Source organism: Oreochromis aureus, linkage group 3 (assembly GCF_013358895.1).
Source record: "Oreochromis aureus strain Israel breed Guangdong linkage group 3, ZZ_aureus, whole genome shotgun sequence".
NCBI classification, from domain to species: Eukaryota; Metazoa; Chordata; class Actinopteri; order Cichliformes; family Cichlidae; genus Oreochromis; species Oreochromis aureus.
The window spans coordinates 102,546,159-102,563,979 of NC_052944.1; the positions used below are offsets into that span (position 1 = coordinate 102,546,159).

At 41.3% G+C, this 17,821-nt stretch overlaps 1 protein-coding gene across 1 annotated transcript; it reads right to left on the bottom strand.

Annotated features, from left to right (window-relative positions):
* Nucleotides 1-655: 655 nt before the first annotated feature.
* Nucleotides 656-14,784, bottom strand: LOC120434879 (NLR family CARD domain-containing protein 3-like). The gene is made up of 8 exons (XM_039603460.1): nucleotides 14,717-14,784; nucleotides 13,363-13,441; nucleotides 12,997-13,201; nucleotides 11,054-12,854; nucleotides 5,051-5,224; nucleotides 4,636-4,809; nucleotides 1,919-1,965; nucleotides 656-1,744 (listed from the first exon to the last, which is right to left on the bottom strand). Exons 1-8 carry the CDS (start codon nucleotides 14,782-14,784, stop codon nucleotides 1,221-1,223), a joined length of 3,072 nt encoding a protein of 1,023 aa, XP_039459394.1. The 3' UTR covers nucleotides 656-1,220.
* Nucleotides 14,785-17,821: the final 3,037 nt, after the last annotated feature.

Below are 17,821 nucleotides of genomic sequence, written 5' to 3' on the forward strand. Positions count from 1 at the left end.
TTGCGGAGTCCGGTACCTTGTCCGATAGCCAGGTTTCTGTGAGGCAGATCACGCAGCAGTCCCGCATCTCTCGCTGGAATGAGATCCGTGCCCGAAGCTCGCACAGCTTGTTCTCCAGAGACTGCACATTTGCCAGTAATAAACTGGGTAGCGGTGGTCTGTTAGTGCGCCATCTCAGGCGAACCAGAACGCCAGATCTTCTACCTCTGCGTCGGCGTTTGCGGCCTCCGCGGGCCCAGAACAAAGGCGTCTCAGGTGAGATGAATGGGGGGTCTGCAAACGGAGGGTCCGTGTTGCAAAACTTGAACTCCGGAAAGTGATGAGAAAATCCGTCTTTTATGTCCAGTAAAGTTTGTCGGTCGTACACAAGGAGACATGTGCTACTCGTGAAAAAACAAAGGAAAAGTAAAATTAAAATTAAACACAAAAAACAGCTGTTGCTTGGGGGAGCTCACGACGAGGCTGCCATACTCGGCGCCATCTTGATGGGACGATCATGTGAATGATCAGTTGATGATGATGATCATGTGAATGCCTGCGTGCTGTAGTCCCGCTTGCCACTCCTACCCTTTGTGGATTTAATGGAATGACGTCACAATCTCTATTAAAAAAAGCAGATTTAAAAACACTTCATGTCATTTGTGCTCTTCAAACTGACATCGTGCAGTTCATGTTATCACGAACAGAGGGACACAAATCACCATCAGTGAGAAGTTCATGGAGATGTTAGTGACATCAGAGCTCTACGTATTGATTTGATCAATATGGAAGTTTATGTGTCTTTGGATCTGTTTTTTTTATAGGATGACAGAAACATGCTGAATGTCTTTAATATTTGATACACTGAGTACTGTTGAATGTCCACTTATTCAGTCATGATGGAAACATCCCATTTAGAAAGAGAAATCAAACATTGGATTCATTTTAATGAGCTCAGACTTGTTGAAAATGCAGAGGAGCTGGTTGTGAACTAAGCTTCAGACAAACACAGCATACTGATATTCACTGTGAAGCTTTGAGTGGAAAAAGACAGAAAAACAACCTGTGGATCATGGAATAATGGGAAATAATGGGAGCATCCGTCTTTAAATTACTGAAGAGGAAGAAGTTTACAAGGAATTATTTAGAACAGTTTAAAAGATCAAGTTTCTAAGTGAAAGAGACAGACTGAACTATCTGTCAGAGTGTTTCTCTAACAGGAGACACTCTTTACACTCAACTCAGCACAGGGACACTGACGAGCCAGGACAGACTCTAAATCCAGGATAAAGAGTTTCAGTAAATGTGGTGTTGAAGGTGTGGAGGTGGATCAGAGTGTCAGAGGAGACTCTGTAGAAGGACAGAGTGCCAGCAGGACAGTCCACATACACTGCTACTCTGTTAGAGACAGAGGAGGAGGAGATAGATTTTTTTATCTTTTTGTGCCAGATAGAATAAGGACCATTATCAGAGCAGTACAGACTCCAGGACTGATCATTCAGTCCAAACACACACTCAGTGCCGTTTCCTTTCCTTCTGATTCTTCTGTAACTCAATGATATCTCAATCTTTCCTCTCCACTCGACCTCACAGTAACAGCGACCAGTCAGACCATCTCTACACAGCAGCTGAGGACGAACATCAAATCTGTCTGGATGATCAGGATATGACTGAACCTCCTCCACATGTGTCACCTTCCTGTTGTTGTCAGACAGTTGGAGGTTTGTGTGTACTGTGTTTGTGTCAATTGTGAGTTGACAGGAATCTGATGGAGAGAACAAACACAATCCAGCTGCAGTTATTGATCCATCATCTGTTCATTGATTGACCCTTTGATGATGACTCCTGACATCATAGATGTGAATGAGCGATATGATAGTTTGAAGATGGATGAATGTGTGCTGCTTTGTTTTTATGAATCACATTAAAACACACTTACACTTCCTCAGTCCTGGTCTTAACCATCGGACTCCAGAAGGCTCCAACCTGAAAGGAGTAGGGGGTCAGACCAGCACAATTTCTTTCAGCATGCACTTTATTATTTCATGTTCAAACTATTAAGGAACTAGTGTATTTCTTCAGCAAACACTCTGATCCTCATGTTAGTCCACTGAATGGTTCTGCTGTCAGCTGACATCACTGAGAGTCACCTGTCAGTCTCCTTCTGTCCTCTGAAAGTCGGAAATTTCATTTCTCATTAACATTACTTCCAGTCTGAGTTATTGTCACATTATTGACAACTCAATGAGGAAAAACTGGGAAGTAAAAGATCATTCGTTTTACAATATTTATTCTATTTCATCAAAATAGAAAAAATAAATATTAAACCATGACTGCTTTTGGTTAGGATACAATGTTACACATAATTAAATGAACAACAGCAGCATCTCTGACTGTGATGATAAAATCTGAAAAATGTGAAGAACACAATTTTCTTTTTAATATTTAATTGCTATATACAAAGATTCAACTACATACACTCCACTGTGGTATAAACACTATTGTAGATCAATATATTTATTTACTAGTAATGGCCAAGAAACACATCTCTGTCTCCCTATGTTCACATATTCCAATCAGCACTTCAGGAACTATCTGACATCTGCATGAACCATGTGATGATACCGCATTCTGAATAATACCAGCCAGTCCACAAATTAGTTTGTGCTCCCCACAAACTAATATTTATGATTGAAAATGTTCATCTTTGTTTAATGATTGTAACCGGGTGTCATTACTGCCAACGTGAATTAGGATTTTACTGAATTTACGTTTATCCTTAGCCAGCAGTTTTAAATTTCCTTCAATGTCGCCTGCTCTGGCCCCTGGAAGACAATTGACAATTGGTTGCCGGTGTCTCTAGCTTCACATGTCTGAGAACAGAAGCACCAATTACCAGAGTTTGACCCCCGGCGGGTGTGTCGCCGAGTGGGGAAAAACGGTTAGACACATGAACAGGTTGGTGGTGTACCTGGGGCTTCTGTTTAAGACTATGCTACCTCCTCACCATCACCCAGCCAACCTCATTCCCCATTTGCTGGGGTCTGCCGGGGAACAGCTAGCGGGGCCTACATTATCTTCGGCTGCACCAGCTACAGGGACCGGGCTAGCTAAGGGGGAATGAAGGGTGCGAAGCCGAGTCTCCAATTCAGTAATCTTGACCTCCAGAGCTTTAAATATGCTACATTTGTGACAAGTATCAATACTGCTAAAGGAGGCCGAGGAGGAACTAAACATCTGACACAATTGATTGGTGAAAGAAAGTTTTATTTTCTGATGAGAATTTTTTTTTACCTTAAACCTTAAAAATAACCACAACCCTCTGTGAATCACTACCTTATCATGGTGGAGGGGTTTATGTGTCCCAGAGATCCCAGGTGCTGTGTTCTCGGGGGTTTTTCCTGCTGGTAGGGTCTAAGATGGCAAATTGGGCCTGGGTGAGGGACCAGAGAAAGAGTGAAGACCCCTTTGAGTAGAACATTGAGGAAACCTTCCCCTTGCCTTGGATAGGGTTACTGGGGCCCTGCCCAGGAGCCAGACCCAGGGAGAGTACCCAAGGGTGAGTGTCAGTTGGGCACAGCCCAAAAAAGGAACATGGGCCCATGCTCCAGCAGTCCCATTACCTGCAGGAGGCACTGTAGCGGTCGGGTGCATTTTGTGTCAGGCGGCGGCCAGGAGTGGAGGCCAAATGGTTCTTGGTTACCAAGACAAGCAAATGAGACATGGAATGTCACCTCTTTGATATGGAAGGAGCCAGGGTAAGAGTTACGGCTAGATATGATCTGGCGCACCTCAACACATCACTTGGGCTCTGGAACCAGTCTCATGAAGAGTCGCTGGACTCTGTCTCGGTCTGGAGTTGCCCTTGGCAAAGGCAGCAAGCTGGGTTGGGTATCCTAGTATGCCCTTGGCTTGCTGACTGTATGTTGGGGTTTCTCCTAGTGGATGAGAGAGTTTGTTCCCCAAGCCTTTGGGTTGGGAAATAGGTTCTGACTGTTATCTGCGCTTATGTACTGAATGACTGTTCAGAGCACCCAGTCTTCTTTGAGACTCTGAGGGTGTGCTCTTTATGGTGCTCCACCTGGAAACCTATTGACCTACTGGGAAACTTCAGCACTCATGTGGGCAACGACAGTGAGACCTGGAGGAGCATGATTAAGAGGAACTGCCTCCCGGATATGAAACCGAGCAGTGTTTTGTTTTTTGATCTCTGTGCAAACCCCAATTTGACCATAACAAACACCAAGTTTAAACATAAGAATGTCCAAAGTGCAGGAGGCACCAGGACTCATTTTGGACGAGAACCAGGATGGATTTTGTAATCGTATCACCAGAATTGCGGCCATGATATGGACACTTGGGTAAACAGAGGGGCTGAACTGTCAACTGATCACCACCTTGTGGTGAGTTAGATAACGTGTTGGGAAGGATGCTGGAGAGACCTGGTGCAACTAAACGTATAGTGAGGGTACGCTGGGAATGCCTGGCAGATGCCCCACTCCACAAAATCTTCAGCACACACCTCCGACAGTTTTAACAGCATTAACAGCATAGATTAACATTAGTATGAGTCAAAGATTTTATCCAGTTTATCCAGTGGCATAATTAATTTTTAATGTTTTAAATGGACATCTTGTGCAATGATTGAATTCTGACCTTAGAATTCCCAATTTACAGTGTGGGCTTTCCACTCCAGCAGACAGAAGATTCACTCCTGATTCCTTGAGGCCATTATTATTCAGATCCAGCTCTCTCAGGATTGAGGACGGAGAGCTGAGAATTGAGGAGAGAGCTTCACAGCTTCTCTCTGACAGGTTACAGCCACAGAGTCTGAAAAAAATGACCACCCCCCCAAACAAAAAAATAAATAAATACATAAATAAATAATAATACTAGTGTCAAAGTGTATTCATAAAAATAACATATCAATCTTGTTTCAGGACTGGCTGGTATTATTATTACTGTGACTTGTACTGAAATACTAAAAACACAAACACATATCGATAAAGTTAGCTTAAGTACCTATAAGTCTATAATTCTTATTGGCTATTTTTCACTTGATCTGACTGACCTGAGAATTTCCAGTTTACAGTGTGGACTCTTCACTCCAGCACACAAAATATTCACTCCTGCATCCTGTAGATTGTTATTACTCAGGTCCAGCTCTTGTATACTGGAGGACTGAGAGCTGAGAACTGAGGACAGAGCTTCACAGCTTCTCTCTGAAAGGTTACAGCCACTCAGCCTGAAAAAAAGAAAGAAAAGCATATTCATGGTGAAAATGGTGAATATTAAATTAAGCAATTTCTTATCTTTCTTCTTAACTAGCAAAAATAGAACAGCTTAAACTCCTGGATCAAACCATGAAATTATCACATAGTTTCCACAGTTGCTGCCAAAAAGCCACCAAAAGCAGATAGCAGTGTAAACTTTGTCTCAAGGTGGAAAACAGGAGTGATAAAACCCACTGTCAGGCCTGCAGGTATCAGATGTGATGCCCTCCTCTGTCTTATACTGGACAGAAAGTATTTTTTGAAGTGGCACAAGTAATTTAGGTAGCATCTTATTTGATGCAGAACAGCTGGTTTTTCAGTAAATAGTTTTATATTGTTGTAAAAAAAAAAACAAAAAGGAAAAAAATACTTCTGCTACATTTTTTGCTAAATAGTTGCATATAACTTATATGAATATATGTATAGGTTTTTGAAAATTAGCAACTTATTTTCAATTTAATTCAATTTTATTTATATAGTGCCAAATCACAACAAAAGTCGCCTCAAGGTGCTTTATATTGTACAGTAGATCCCACAATAATAGTTACACAGAAAAACCCAACAATCATATGACCTCCTATGAACAAACTCTTTGGCGACAGTGGGAAGGAAAAACTCCCTTTTAACAGGCAGAACCAGGCTCAGGGAGGGGCAGCTATCTGCTGCGACCGGTTGGGGTGAGAGAAGGAAAAAGGATAAAAAGATGCTGTGGAAGAGAGACAGAGATGAAACGCAGGTACGATTCAATGCAGAGAGGTCGACTAACATATAGTGAGTGAGAAAGGTGACTGGAAAGGAAAAGCTCAATGCATCATGAGGCTTCCCCAGCAGCCTACATCTATTGCAGCATAACTAAGAAGGGATTCAGGGTCACCTAGCCCAGCCCTAACTATATGCCTTAGTGAAAAGGAAAGTTTTAAGCCTAATCTTAAAAGTAGAGATAGTGTCTGTCTCCCGAATCCAAACTGGAAGCTGGCTCCACAGAAGAACTAGTTTTTCAGCATCACTCTGAGACAGGATACTTCTAATTTCAGAGATGTTGCACAAATGGAAGAAAGCAGTCTTACATATTTGTTTAATATGTGCATTGAAGGACATGACTTCAAGGCTCCTCACAGTGTTACTAGAGGCCAAGGTAATAGTGATGTGTCGGTCGCGAACGAAACGGCTCTTAGAGCCGGATCTTTGACGTGAACGACGCGAGCCTGCTCCTTATCGCGAGCCATGTTTTTTTTTTCCTTTTTCTCACCCTTTTTTCCGCTTCACTCCACATGCGAGCCTTGTGCGTTGTGCTGGGAAGAGGGGGGAGGGGCGGTAGTTACACTTGCAGTAGCAGAGGAACAGAGCGGGAGGGAGAGAGAGAGAAAGAGAGCCAGGGACAACAACGTCACATTAGAAAAGTATAGTAATCATCCACAACTATTTTCAGTTGCAGATGATAAAGGATTCATAAAGTTTATTCATGCAGGCCTATATGACAGAGAATATGCATTTTCTTTTTGTTTTCATATTTTAATTTATATTTAATTGTGTTGTGGTTTGCAGTGTTTTGTGTTGTTCCACTTTACATTTGTTTAAAAGGAAAAAGCTGAAAATTTAAATAGTTAAAAGTTGAAATGTGAATAGTTGGTTTTGTATTATATGATTTATTTATTACATTTTATGTTGAGTGAACAAATAAAAGTATATTTACGGTGGCCCCTAGAGACAAAGCACATACAAACTTCAAAACACGTATGAACTCCATAGCATGTACAAACTCCGAAGCACGTAAAAACTCCAAAACACAACAGAAGTGCTCCAGGATGCTAGGTGCAGTGTTGAGCTTTTGTTACCCATTGGCTACCCATTCCAGCAAGTACCAATGTCTGGGTTTGGTGTGTGGTAGTAACAGGTAAATGAAAACTTTTTAAAAATTATTTGAATATATATTAGCGCTTGTGTATAAATACACAAACAATACACACATGCTTTCAATTGTGTAATTTAAGTGATCTAGGTAGCTCTGTTTTTGAAGTTAAGTTAACGCTAGAAATGTGTTTTGGAGTTTGTACCTGCTTTGTCTCAAGGGGCCACCGCATATATTTATATATAAACATATATAAATAAAACCACTTTTTTACATTAGTAATTCCTTTTGTGCATAATTTTATATTATTGTTAATAATAAATTAATTAAAGCAACAAAACAACCCGAAGAGCCGGTTCAGAGCCGAAAGAGCCGGCTCTTTTTAGTGAGCCAGGCCGAAAGAGCCGGTTCTCTAAAAAGAGCCGGAAATCCCATCACTACAAGGTAATGCCATCCAGAGTAAGAATCTGGTTAGATACCATATTTTTAAGATTTTGAGGGCCGAGCACAAATAACGCAGTTTAATCTGAATTAAGAAGCAGAAAGTTAGTGGCCATCCAGGTCTTTATATCTTTAAGACAGTTTAACTAATTGGTGTGTGCTATCTGGCTTCAGGGATAGATAGAGCTGCATGTCATCTGCATAGCAGGGAAAATGTATGCTATCTCTTCTGATGATACTGCCTAAGCGAAGCATTTATAATGTAAACAGAATTGGTCCTATCACTGAACCCTGTGGAACACCATACTTGACCTTAGTGTGTGAAGATGACTCTCCACTGACATGAAGAAATTGGAGCCAATTAGATAGATATGATACAAACCACTGCAGTGCAGAACCAGTAATACGTACAGCATGTTCTAATTGCTCTGATGAATATTAAGGTCGACAGTATCGAACACTGCACTGAGGTCTAGCAGGACAAGCACAGAGATGAGTCCACTGTCAGAGGCCATAAGAAGATCATTTGTAACCTTCACTAACGCTGTTTCTGTGCTGTGATGAGCTCTGAAACCTGACTGAAACGCTTCAAATAAGCCATTCCTCTGCAGATGATGTGTTAGCTGTTTGACAACTACTCTTTCAAGGATGTTTGATATGAAAGGAAGGTTGGAGATTGGCCTATAATTAGCTAAGACAGCTGGGTCTAGAGATGCTTTTTAAGTAAAGGTTTAACTACAGCCAGCTTGAAGGCCTGTGGTACATAGCCGATTATTAGAGATAGGTTGATCATATTTAAGATTGAAGCATTAATTAATGGCAGGACGTCATTGAACATTTTTGTAATTATTGAAGTTAACTCGGGAAGATCTATTGAAGTAAAAGAAAAAGAGTCTAAATGAATGATAACAATTTTATTTGTTTAGAAGTTCAAAAATTAATTAGTAGTTAACGCTTAAGGAATGGTTGGCTCAACAGTTATCTGGCTTTTTGTTAGCCTGGCTACAGTGCTGAAGAGAAACCTAGGGTTGTTCTTATTTTCTTCAACCAGTGATGAATAGTAAGATGTTCTGGCTTTGCAGAGGGCTTTCTTATAAAGCAACAAACTATTTCTCCAGGCTAAATGGCTAAATTTCCTCTCCAGCTTATGAGTTATCTACTTTAGGCTACGTGTTTGAGAATTATCCCATGGAGTCAGGTACTTCTAGTTTGAGGCCTTATCTTTTACAGCAGCTACAGTATCAAGAGTCATACGTAATTAGGAGGTACAATTATTAACAAGATTATACACCTCTGTTGGAGTAGTGTTCAGGTAACTGCTCTGCTCTGTGTTGGTACAGGGTATTGAGGATGATAACAGAGGGTGTATTATATTGTCAAACATATTACACATAATACATTATATTCTTAGTTACATCGCTTTCAGAAAGACATCTACTGTGATAAAGTCTACTCTCCACTGCAGTGTAATCAATTACTGTAAATGTTACTAGGAAATGATCAGAATGATCAGGCAGGAGAGACCAAGTTTCCTCCAGAAGGTTTGCCAAATATCTATGAAGCCCACAATGTTTTTTAGACACCAGTCAGACAGCCAGCAATTTAAGGAGAACATGTGGGTTGGTGCACTGGTGGTTCTTGGTGTCCGGGGCTGGGCGCTCAGGTATGCACCAGCTCACTCCCGGTGGCTACTTGGCGGGGCCTGGTGCCTGTCGCTCGGTCAGGCCTCTTCCGGGGCAAAAGGGGGCCCTCGGGCCTCCGGCCTCGGGGCCTGCAACTCGGTTCACTCTGGCACAGCTGGCTGCCGGTAGAGCCGGCGGGCACGCCAGTGCAGCCCCCTCTGGCTTCTGCTCCGTGGCTACTGGGTGACCCCCTCGTCTGGGGATCTCCTCAGCCCTTCCCAGGAGGGTGGCACAGATGCCCCTCCGGTGGTACTCCTTGGGCTCTCGCACTCTGGGGCCTCTGGATGTCTGGAGCCTGGATCTCCTCCATGCCTGCTTCATGCCCTGGGGGACGGGGCTATGGGCCTCCACACCCTCTAGCAGACCGTTACATGGGGATACCTTTTGTATACAAGCGCGTTGATCCACACAGGTGTGCACACGGGTGTTCACTGTTCGTAGACATAAACTACACCTTTCTTAGCTGCTACTTCAAAGAACATTGTGCGCTGTCTGTCCTGCGTGCTGCACAACAACTTTCAATATTTAGTATTTACTGCTGTTCACACTTAGCTAGATTAACATGATGGTGTTGTGTTTAGTATGTTGCTTTGTTGTTGTTGTTGTTGTTGTTGTTTTTGCTTGTTTTCTCTTCTTTTTCTCTCAACAGGTGATCCAGGAGTTTTTTCTTCTCTTTGTCTTTGTAAGTGCCCTTTCTCACTGTCCCTTTTCCCTTCTGTTTTTCTTTTCCTTCCTCTCTTTCTTTCTCCCTTTCCTATCCCCCAGTCATGTCTGTCCCATCTGTAACAACTGAAAATAAAATAAATAATAACAACAAAGTTTGATCAAATGGACCAATACGGCAATGCCATGATGATCCATTTGGCAAAATAAATCCATTTGGTATCCTTGTTGGTCTTCAGACAACAATTCTGACGGCTAAAGAACCAAATGGGACAGACCAAAAAAAAAAAGAAAAAAAAAAAGGAGAACATGTGGCTAAACGTGTCGATCGTGGTCTGATTGGGAAGGGGACCAGAGAAAACTACAGAGTCCAACATTATTTTGGCAAAGTTACACACCAATTCAATATTGATTTTACTGAGCTCTGATTGGCGTAGTCGTAATACCAAAAAGTGGATTCTGTTCTTCTAGTTGCAATGTTTTTCAATTCGAGAAATATCTTTTAAATCATCCAAGTGACTTTTTAAGTCTCAGCTGACTAAAGGGTTCCTCAACATTATGAACAGTACATTTGGATAATGACTGAAACTAGCACCACTATGGATGACACTGGGGAATTAACTCACTAATACAAATATATATATATACATATAGAGCTTGGAATTAAGTGTTGGCATAATGTTTTATATCTTTTTTTAACTGATCAATCATTTTAAATGTACATTTATTAAATACCTAGATGAAGACAACATATCTTGGAATTTAATTTAGGTTTAATTATGTGTTCCATCATTGTACATTTAACTTTGCAAGAAAAAAGTAGAAATATTTTTGAACTTTGTACGTAGTGAACTTTGTAATTTGTGAAACTATCACTGGCAAAAACTGGAGAAAAAGCTTTTGGAAGGATCCAATAGAAATTATATGTGAGTTATTGCATAAACATGTGTTGATAACCTAAATCTTAAAAGTTTCCATAAGAAGTTAATCCAAGTTTAATTATCTCAGGATTTAAAAAGGATTTAAAACTGTGATGGCTGAAATAGATTAATAATTAATCAGTTAATATTGCCTGTTATTACTAGTATTACTGTTTTTTTATTATTATTATTATTATTATTATTATTATTATTTTAAAAGTAACGACACAAGTAAATATTACTTACAGAGCTTTGTTTGAGGCTTTGACCACTGGCAGCAGCCTCAGAAGAGCCTCCTCTGAAGCAGAGTATTTTTTCAGGTCAAACACATCCAGATCTTCTTCTGATGACAGTAAGATGAAGACCAGAGCTGACCACTGAGCAGGAGAAAGTTTATCTGTGGAAAGACTTCCTGAACTCAGGGACTGTTGGATCTCCTCCACTAGAGAACGATCATTCAGTTCATTCAGACAGTGAAACAGATTGATGCTTTTTTCTGCAGACAGATTCTCACTGAGCTTCTCCTTGATGTACTGAACTGTTTCCTGATTGGTCTGCGAGTTACTTCCTGTCTGTGTTAGCAGGCCTTTTAAGAGTGTCTGATTGGTCTCCAGTGAAAGACCCAGGAGGAAGCGGAGGAACAAGTCCAGGTGTCCATTTGGACTCTGTAAGGCCTTGTTCACAGCACTTTGATGGAGAGACTCTAGGTTTGGTATACCAATTAATCTAAACCACCAGGAGGTTGTCTGTTGTTCTTCCAGCAGATTGAGTCCAGAGTTGATGAAGGTCAGATGGACATGAAGAGCAGCCAGAAACTCCTGAACACTCAGATGGATGAAGCAGAACACCTTGTCCTGGTACAGTCCTCTCTCCTCTTTAAAGATCTGTGTGAACACTCCTGAGTACACTGAGGCTGCTCTGATATCGATGCCACACTCTGTCAGGTCTGATTCATAGAAGATCAGGTTTCCTTTCTGCAGCTGATCAAAAGCCAGTTTTCCCAGAGACTCCATCATCTTCCTGCTCTCTGGACTCCAGTGTGGATCTGTCTCAGCTCCCCCATCATACTTGACCTTCTTCACTTTGGCCTGAACCACCAGGAAGTGGATGTACATCTCAGTTAGGGTCTTGGGCAGCTGTCCTCCCTCTCTGGTTTTCAGCACATCCTCCAGAACTGTAGCAGTGATCCAGCAGAAGACTGGGATGTGGCACATGATGTGGAGGCTTCGTGATGTCTTGATGTGGGAGATGATCCTGCTGGACTGCTCCTTATCTCTGAATCTCTTCTTCAAGTACTCCTCCTTCTGTGGGTCAGTGAACCCTCTGACCTCTGTCACCATGCCAACACAGTCAGGAGGGATCTGATTGGCTGCTGCAGGTCGTGTGGTTATCCAGAGGTGAGCAGAGGGAAGCAGTTTCCCCCTGATGAGGTTTATCAGCAGCACATCCACTGAGGTGGACTTTCTAGGGTCAGTTAGGATTGTAGTTTTGTGGAAGTCCAGAGGAAGTCGACACTCATCCAGACCATCAAAGATGAACACAACCTGGAAGTCTTCAAAGCTGCAGATTCCTGCTTCTTTGGTTTCAGTAAAGAAGTGATGAACAAGTTCCACCAAGCTGAACTTTTCCTCTTTCAGCACATTCAGCTCTCTGAAAGTGAATGGAAATATGAACTGGATGTCCTGGTTGGCTTTGTCTTCAGCCCAGTCGAGGGTGTATTTCTGTGTTAAGACTGTTTTCCCAATGCCAGCCACTCCCTTTGTCAGCACTGTTCTGATTGGTTCATCTCTTCCAGGTGAGACTTTAAAGATGTCTTCTTGTCTAATTGTTGTTTCTGGTCTGTCTGGTTTCCTGGATGCTGTTTCAATCTGTCTGACCTCATGTTCATCATTGACCTCTGCAGTCCCTCCCTCTGTGATGTAGAGCTCTGTGTAGATCTGATTCAGAAGGGTTGGGTTTCCTGCTTTAGCGATCCCCTCAAACACACACTGGAACTTCTTCTTCAGGGTGGATTTAAGGTTACGATAACAAACTCCAGCAACATGTTCTGAATGAAGAAATATTATCAAAAAAATTTTTATAAAGTCAATATGAGAACATTTTTTAATATATGCTGGTCTATTTCTTGAGGTATTTGTATAAATGTTTCATTCATCGTGCAGATTAGATTTTAACAGAAATCCTCTTACTGCTCTGCAGATGGTCAGCCAGCTCCTCCTGCTTCATTCTCCTCAGGAAGTCCAGCATGATCTTCACAAATGCCTCTCTGCTGCTCTTCCTCTGCTCATCATTCTCCATCTGACTCTCTAAGCAGTCTGGGTAATCTGGACTCAGAACCTTCTGGATCTTCTTCAGCTCGTCTTTCACAAAAGTGATGATGTTGTCCTCCAGCAGCTGGAAGAGAATACTTTATGAATGAGCCAATCAGACTGAAATCACAGAGCCAAACATTAGATCTATGTTGGACACACTGACTGTCCACTGGTCTACAAAGAGCAGCATGGAGAAAACTGTGACAGAATAGATGTAAAAGTAGTTGTTGTACATGTACAGACCATAAATATGGAGTCCAGCTGTGTTTGATGCTGCTGGGCAGACTGATCACTGGGAACCTCTGAGCTCTGCTGGTCCACTCTGTGGAGGAATCATGAAGAATCAGATCAAGCACAGGATAAAGATCCAGTAGTTTTTGTTCAAATAACTTTATCTGAATCAACTTTGTCAAGTTTTAAACTCTCAGATTGTGAAAATATCAGGCATTTTTATTCTGTTGTCCTTGAATGTTGTTTCCCTGGTGATGTAAGGGTGATGCTGGTTTTAGACTTCATTCAACTGAAAAATTCACTCACAAGAAGGTAACACTGTGATAAACCTCAATGACTCTCCTCAATGATCACAGAGAAGAACTAGTATTCAAATAGTATTTAAAAATAGTATTTAACCCTTGTGCAGTCCAACAATTTTGCACCCTTTCAGCACCGTCGTGGTCAAAAATGTACACGTGTCATAGATTGATTATTAGTTGAAGTTCATAATGGAGAAAACACCTATGGTTAAAAGTTACTAAATTTATTTCAAAAATGTAAATGTATAAATAAGGGTAAAAGAAGTCCCATCAAAGAGATGTAATGTAGCTCAGGCTAAAACAGTTAAAAGAGTTCATGACTTTGTTCAACCGGATAACAATCCTTAATGTGACTACAACCTGTGTAAAATTCAATCTGTGATCTAGTTGTCGAGCCTGTAGGGTGTCATTTTTGTGCCACTATTCTGAGTGCACGTAGAAAAAAAAAACATTTGAGCGCAGGTAAAAAAAAACACAGTTTGTGGGGGTAAGTGTTAAATTTTGAGGAGAAATTTATTTTGAGCGAAGAAAAGCTAAATTTGAGTGACCAAAACTCATTGCTGCGTGCGAAAAAATGTATTTCAGTGTTTGCTATTATCCATACACACACACAATAGCAACACCTCTTGCTCAGTTTTTGGATTTGCGCTCGCTCGCAATGTGTTGCTCGGGCTCTCATCATTTCTGCCCATGCGCGCTCAACTCTTTCTGGACACCGTTATATTTGTGCCACAAAACCAACCAATCACAGATTTGGAAGCAAAAAAAATCTGATTGGCTATTTTCGTCTCCAATCAGCTCAAAATGACGAAATACAATATCCCAGAATCCATTTCATCCAAACTCAAACGAGGCAGTGGCGGAGGAACACAGAGTGGCGGAGTTTGAAATATTAGTCTTTCTGGGTCACAAAATAAACTTTTAACATATTTTCATCCGAGAATGGTGCTGTGTAAACTTCAAATATCATCAAAAGGAGAGGAAAGGGCGAGGAGGAGATGGCTTGCCGAGCACACTGGCGCCCTCTTGTCCACTGGGTAAGGGTTAATGGCCACTGCTCTGACTTCTTCTCTTTAGGCCGTGGCACTAGGTAGGGTGAAGTGTTATCGCCGTCCTTATTTGCTCTTAACATTGAACCGTTAGCTGAACCGATCAGATCCAACTCTTTCATACAAGGAATTAGAGATGAAACCAATACGCAACATAAGTGTTCACTTTTCGCAGATGATATTTTGCTATTTTCAGAGAAGCCGGTCACCTCCGTCCCAGCTCTTTTGAGTAACCTTAAAGATTATGGTACAGTGTCAGGAATAAAATAAATACAAACAAATCTGAGGTGTTAATGATTGTTGGGAACTGGCCCACACGGTTGGATCATCTTGTATCTTTTAGACACTCTAAACAGGGTTTCAGATACTTATCACCAATGTTCCCTCTAATTTTTCATGTGTCTGAGCGAACACACAAACTCCCTGAGCGTCCCTTGGACCACTGTGAGCGACATCAGACGTGTGCACTGTGGTCACGCCAGCATCTAATCCATCCAAGTTACAAGTTAAAATAATCAAATTACAGCATTTACATTTATGTTAGACTACTTTTAAACTGCTTTAGCCCACTTACAATAAAAATGTAAAAAAAAATCTATCCATTAACCTATGTAGTATGTTAACACTATTGGAAGTAAAAATAAATAATAAATAAATAAATAAAATAACTTGAACTCCAATTTCGAAAAACACAACTTTCTTTTTTCTTTTTCATAAAGCTCTGACTTGTATTATGAGTATGAGTCTGTGGTCTGGGAGAGAGTCCTGTAACTCTCTGTCTGCAAAATACAGTATATAATGACCAGTGTTGGGCAATTAATTGTATAGTTACTCCTCAAAAAAAGTAACTCAGTTTGGCAGATATTTTTTTTTTAAATGCAGCAAATGCATTTTTAAATAAACATTTCGAGCTATTTACAGAACAATCAGCTGTTCTGCATCAAATTTGATGCCACACAAATTATTTGTGCCACTCCAAAACATAATTTCTGTCCACTATGAGATAAAGGAGAACAACAGCCTGATACCTGCAGACCTGACAGCAGGAGATGTATCACTGCTGTAACACCTGTAACATTCAGCCGTCGCCTCATTGTTCTGACACACACAACAAAACTATTGACTACACTACACACTAACTACACAAGATTTGCGCTAAACGTCTCAAATCTCTCACATCTCAAAACACCGCCGTCACTCCTAAAACTTCCCCCCGTTTCTTAACAACTAGATGCCAAGTTGCCATACCAATTTTTGATTAGTCGACATGGTACATTTTTGGATGAATAGGAAAGAGAGAGGCGGGGAGGGGGGGTTGTTTTTGCTCACATGCGGAGAGTGCTTTCTAGCCTTTTTAAAAAAAAAAAAAACGCAGTTTTTTACAATTTCTTCCCGCAGTAAATATAAACAACAATAGTATCCAGGAAGAAAACCAAACATTGCAGATATTTTTATCCTAACTCTGGTTTTATGTGGCCTATCAACACAATTTAAAAACTGGTATAAAGTCCACACTTTTTCCATCAATTGTTCGTCTGTCCTGCTCACATCTCCAATGGTTGTACACGTTGTCATTAACGTGGCTCCACTCCACATCAGCCACGCCGCTTTGCTCGCTAAAACACCGGTGTCGGCACATAAAGACGCTGTCATAGCCTGTCAATGACTGGATTGGCTGCGTATATACGAATGTGAATCGCATTATTGGCTGGACTATGGGATAAGGTGGCATCGTTCTAATCCCATATGGGAGCAGCCAGTCACTTACTGACTAACACTGCAAAACAGAATTGTTAAAGTATTAATTTTAATTTCAATTCAGTTTTCTGTGCGCAACGCAGATTTTCCGTGCGCAGAGACCGTGCCAGCAGTGCGCAATTGCGCACGTGCGCAGCTTAGAGGGAACATTGCTTATCATGTAATCATTACTCCATAAACCAATCAGTTCTCAATTATGATCAGTTATTCAAGGAGATTAAGGGGGACTTGGACAGATGCAACCTACTTCCACTCACTCTTATGGGGAGGATTGAATTTATATGGATGAATATTTTTCTACGCCTATTATTCTGATTTCAGAACATACCCATTCTGATCCTAGAGTCTGCATTCAAATTATTAGAAAGCATTACATCTTATTTTATGTGGCAGAATAAACGACCAAGTGTCAGACTCAAAATGTTAATGTCTGGAAAAGAAAAAGGGGGCCCCAAACTGCCAAGCTTCAGAATGAACTGCTGGGCAGCTCAATTAAAATCAACGTCTGCCTGGATTATTCATGGTTCAGAAATGCAGTGGGTATCTATGGAAGAGTATTCATTACCAGGTATCTCCCTTCGGTGTCTCCCATTTCTCAACCCACAATCACAGAAAAAAAATGAAAATAACTAACCCATGGGTCAAAGGAGCTTGCAAAGAAAAGCTTCTGGACTTCTTTAAGTTGCTTGAAGACGTTTCACCTCTCATCCGAGAAGCTTCTTCAGTTCTAAGGTCAAATGGTGGGGAGTCCCAGATTTAAACCTAGTGGGAGTATCCCCCCAAAGAGGGACAAAGGACCCCCTGATGATCCTCTAATCGCCTGAGCCAAGGTGTGAAATTGGGTGTGGGTCCCAATCAGCCAGGGTTTCGGGTGAGCTCATTGTGAAACCTGGCCCCACCTTATCATGCGAATTCCTGAGGTCAGATGGCCCAGGATGTGAGTGTGTGTTAAGGTGTCTGGGGAGGGAACTCAAAACTGGATTATAGATGGCAGGTTTTAAATCTATCACAATGGGCATTCACCAGAAATCTCCCCAGTGGACTTTATAATGTAGCTTAGTTTCCAAATCAGCACAATTCGGATAAATCAACAGGATGTGCCTACCTTTGTATTTCACGGGCCTGCTCAGTCCACTTGGTTGTCCATCAACTTCACCACCACTGGACTCTGGATTTCTCAGTCAAAACACCACATACGGAGTCACAGCACCAAAAACTGTCCTGATTCTTTAGTGTGTGGTTGAGAACAAATAGCCAATACTCCAGAGAAGGCCAGTCAAAACAATGATTTATTGAACACACGCGTAGGGAGATTTAATTTAATTATTTAATTAATTTATTTAGGACAGTGCATGTTAAAGA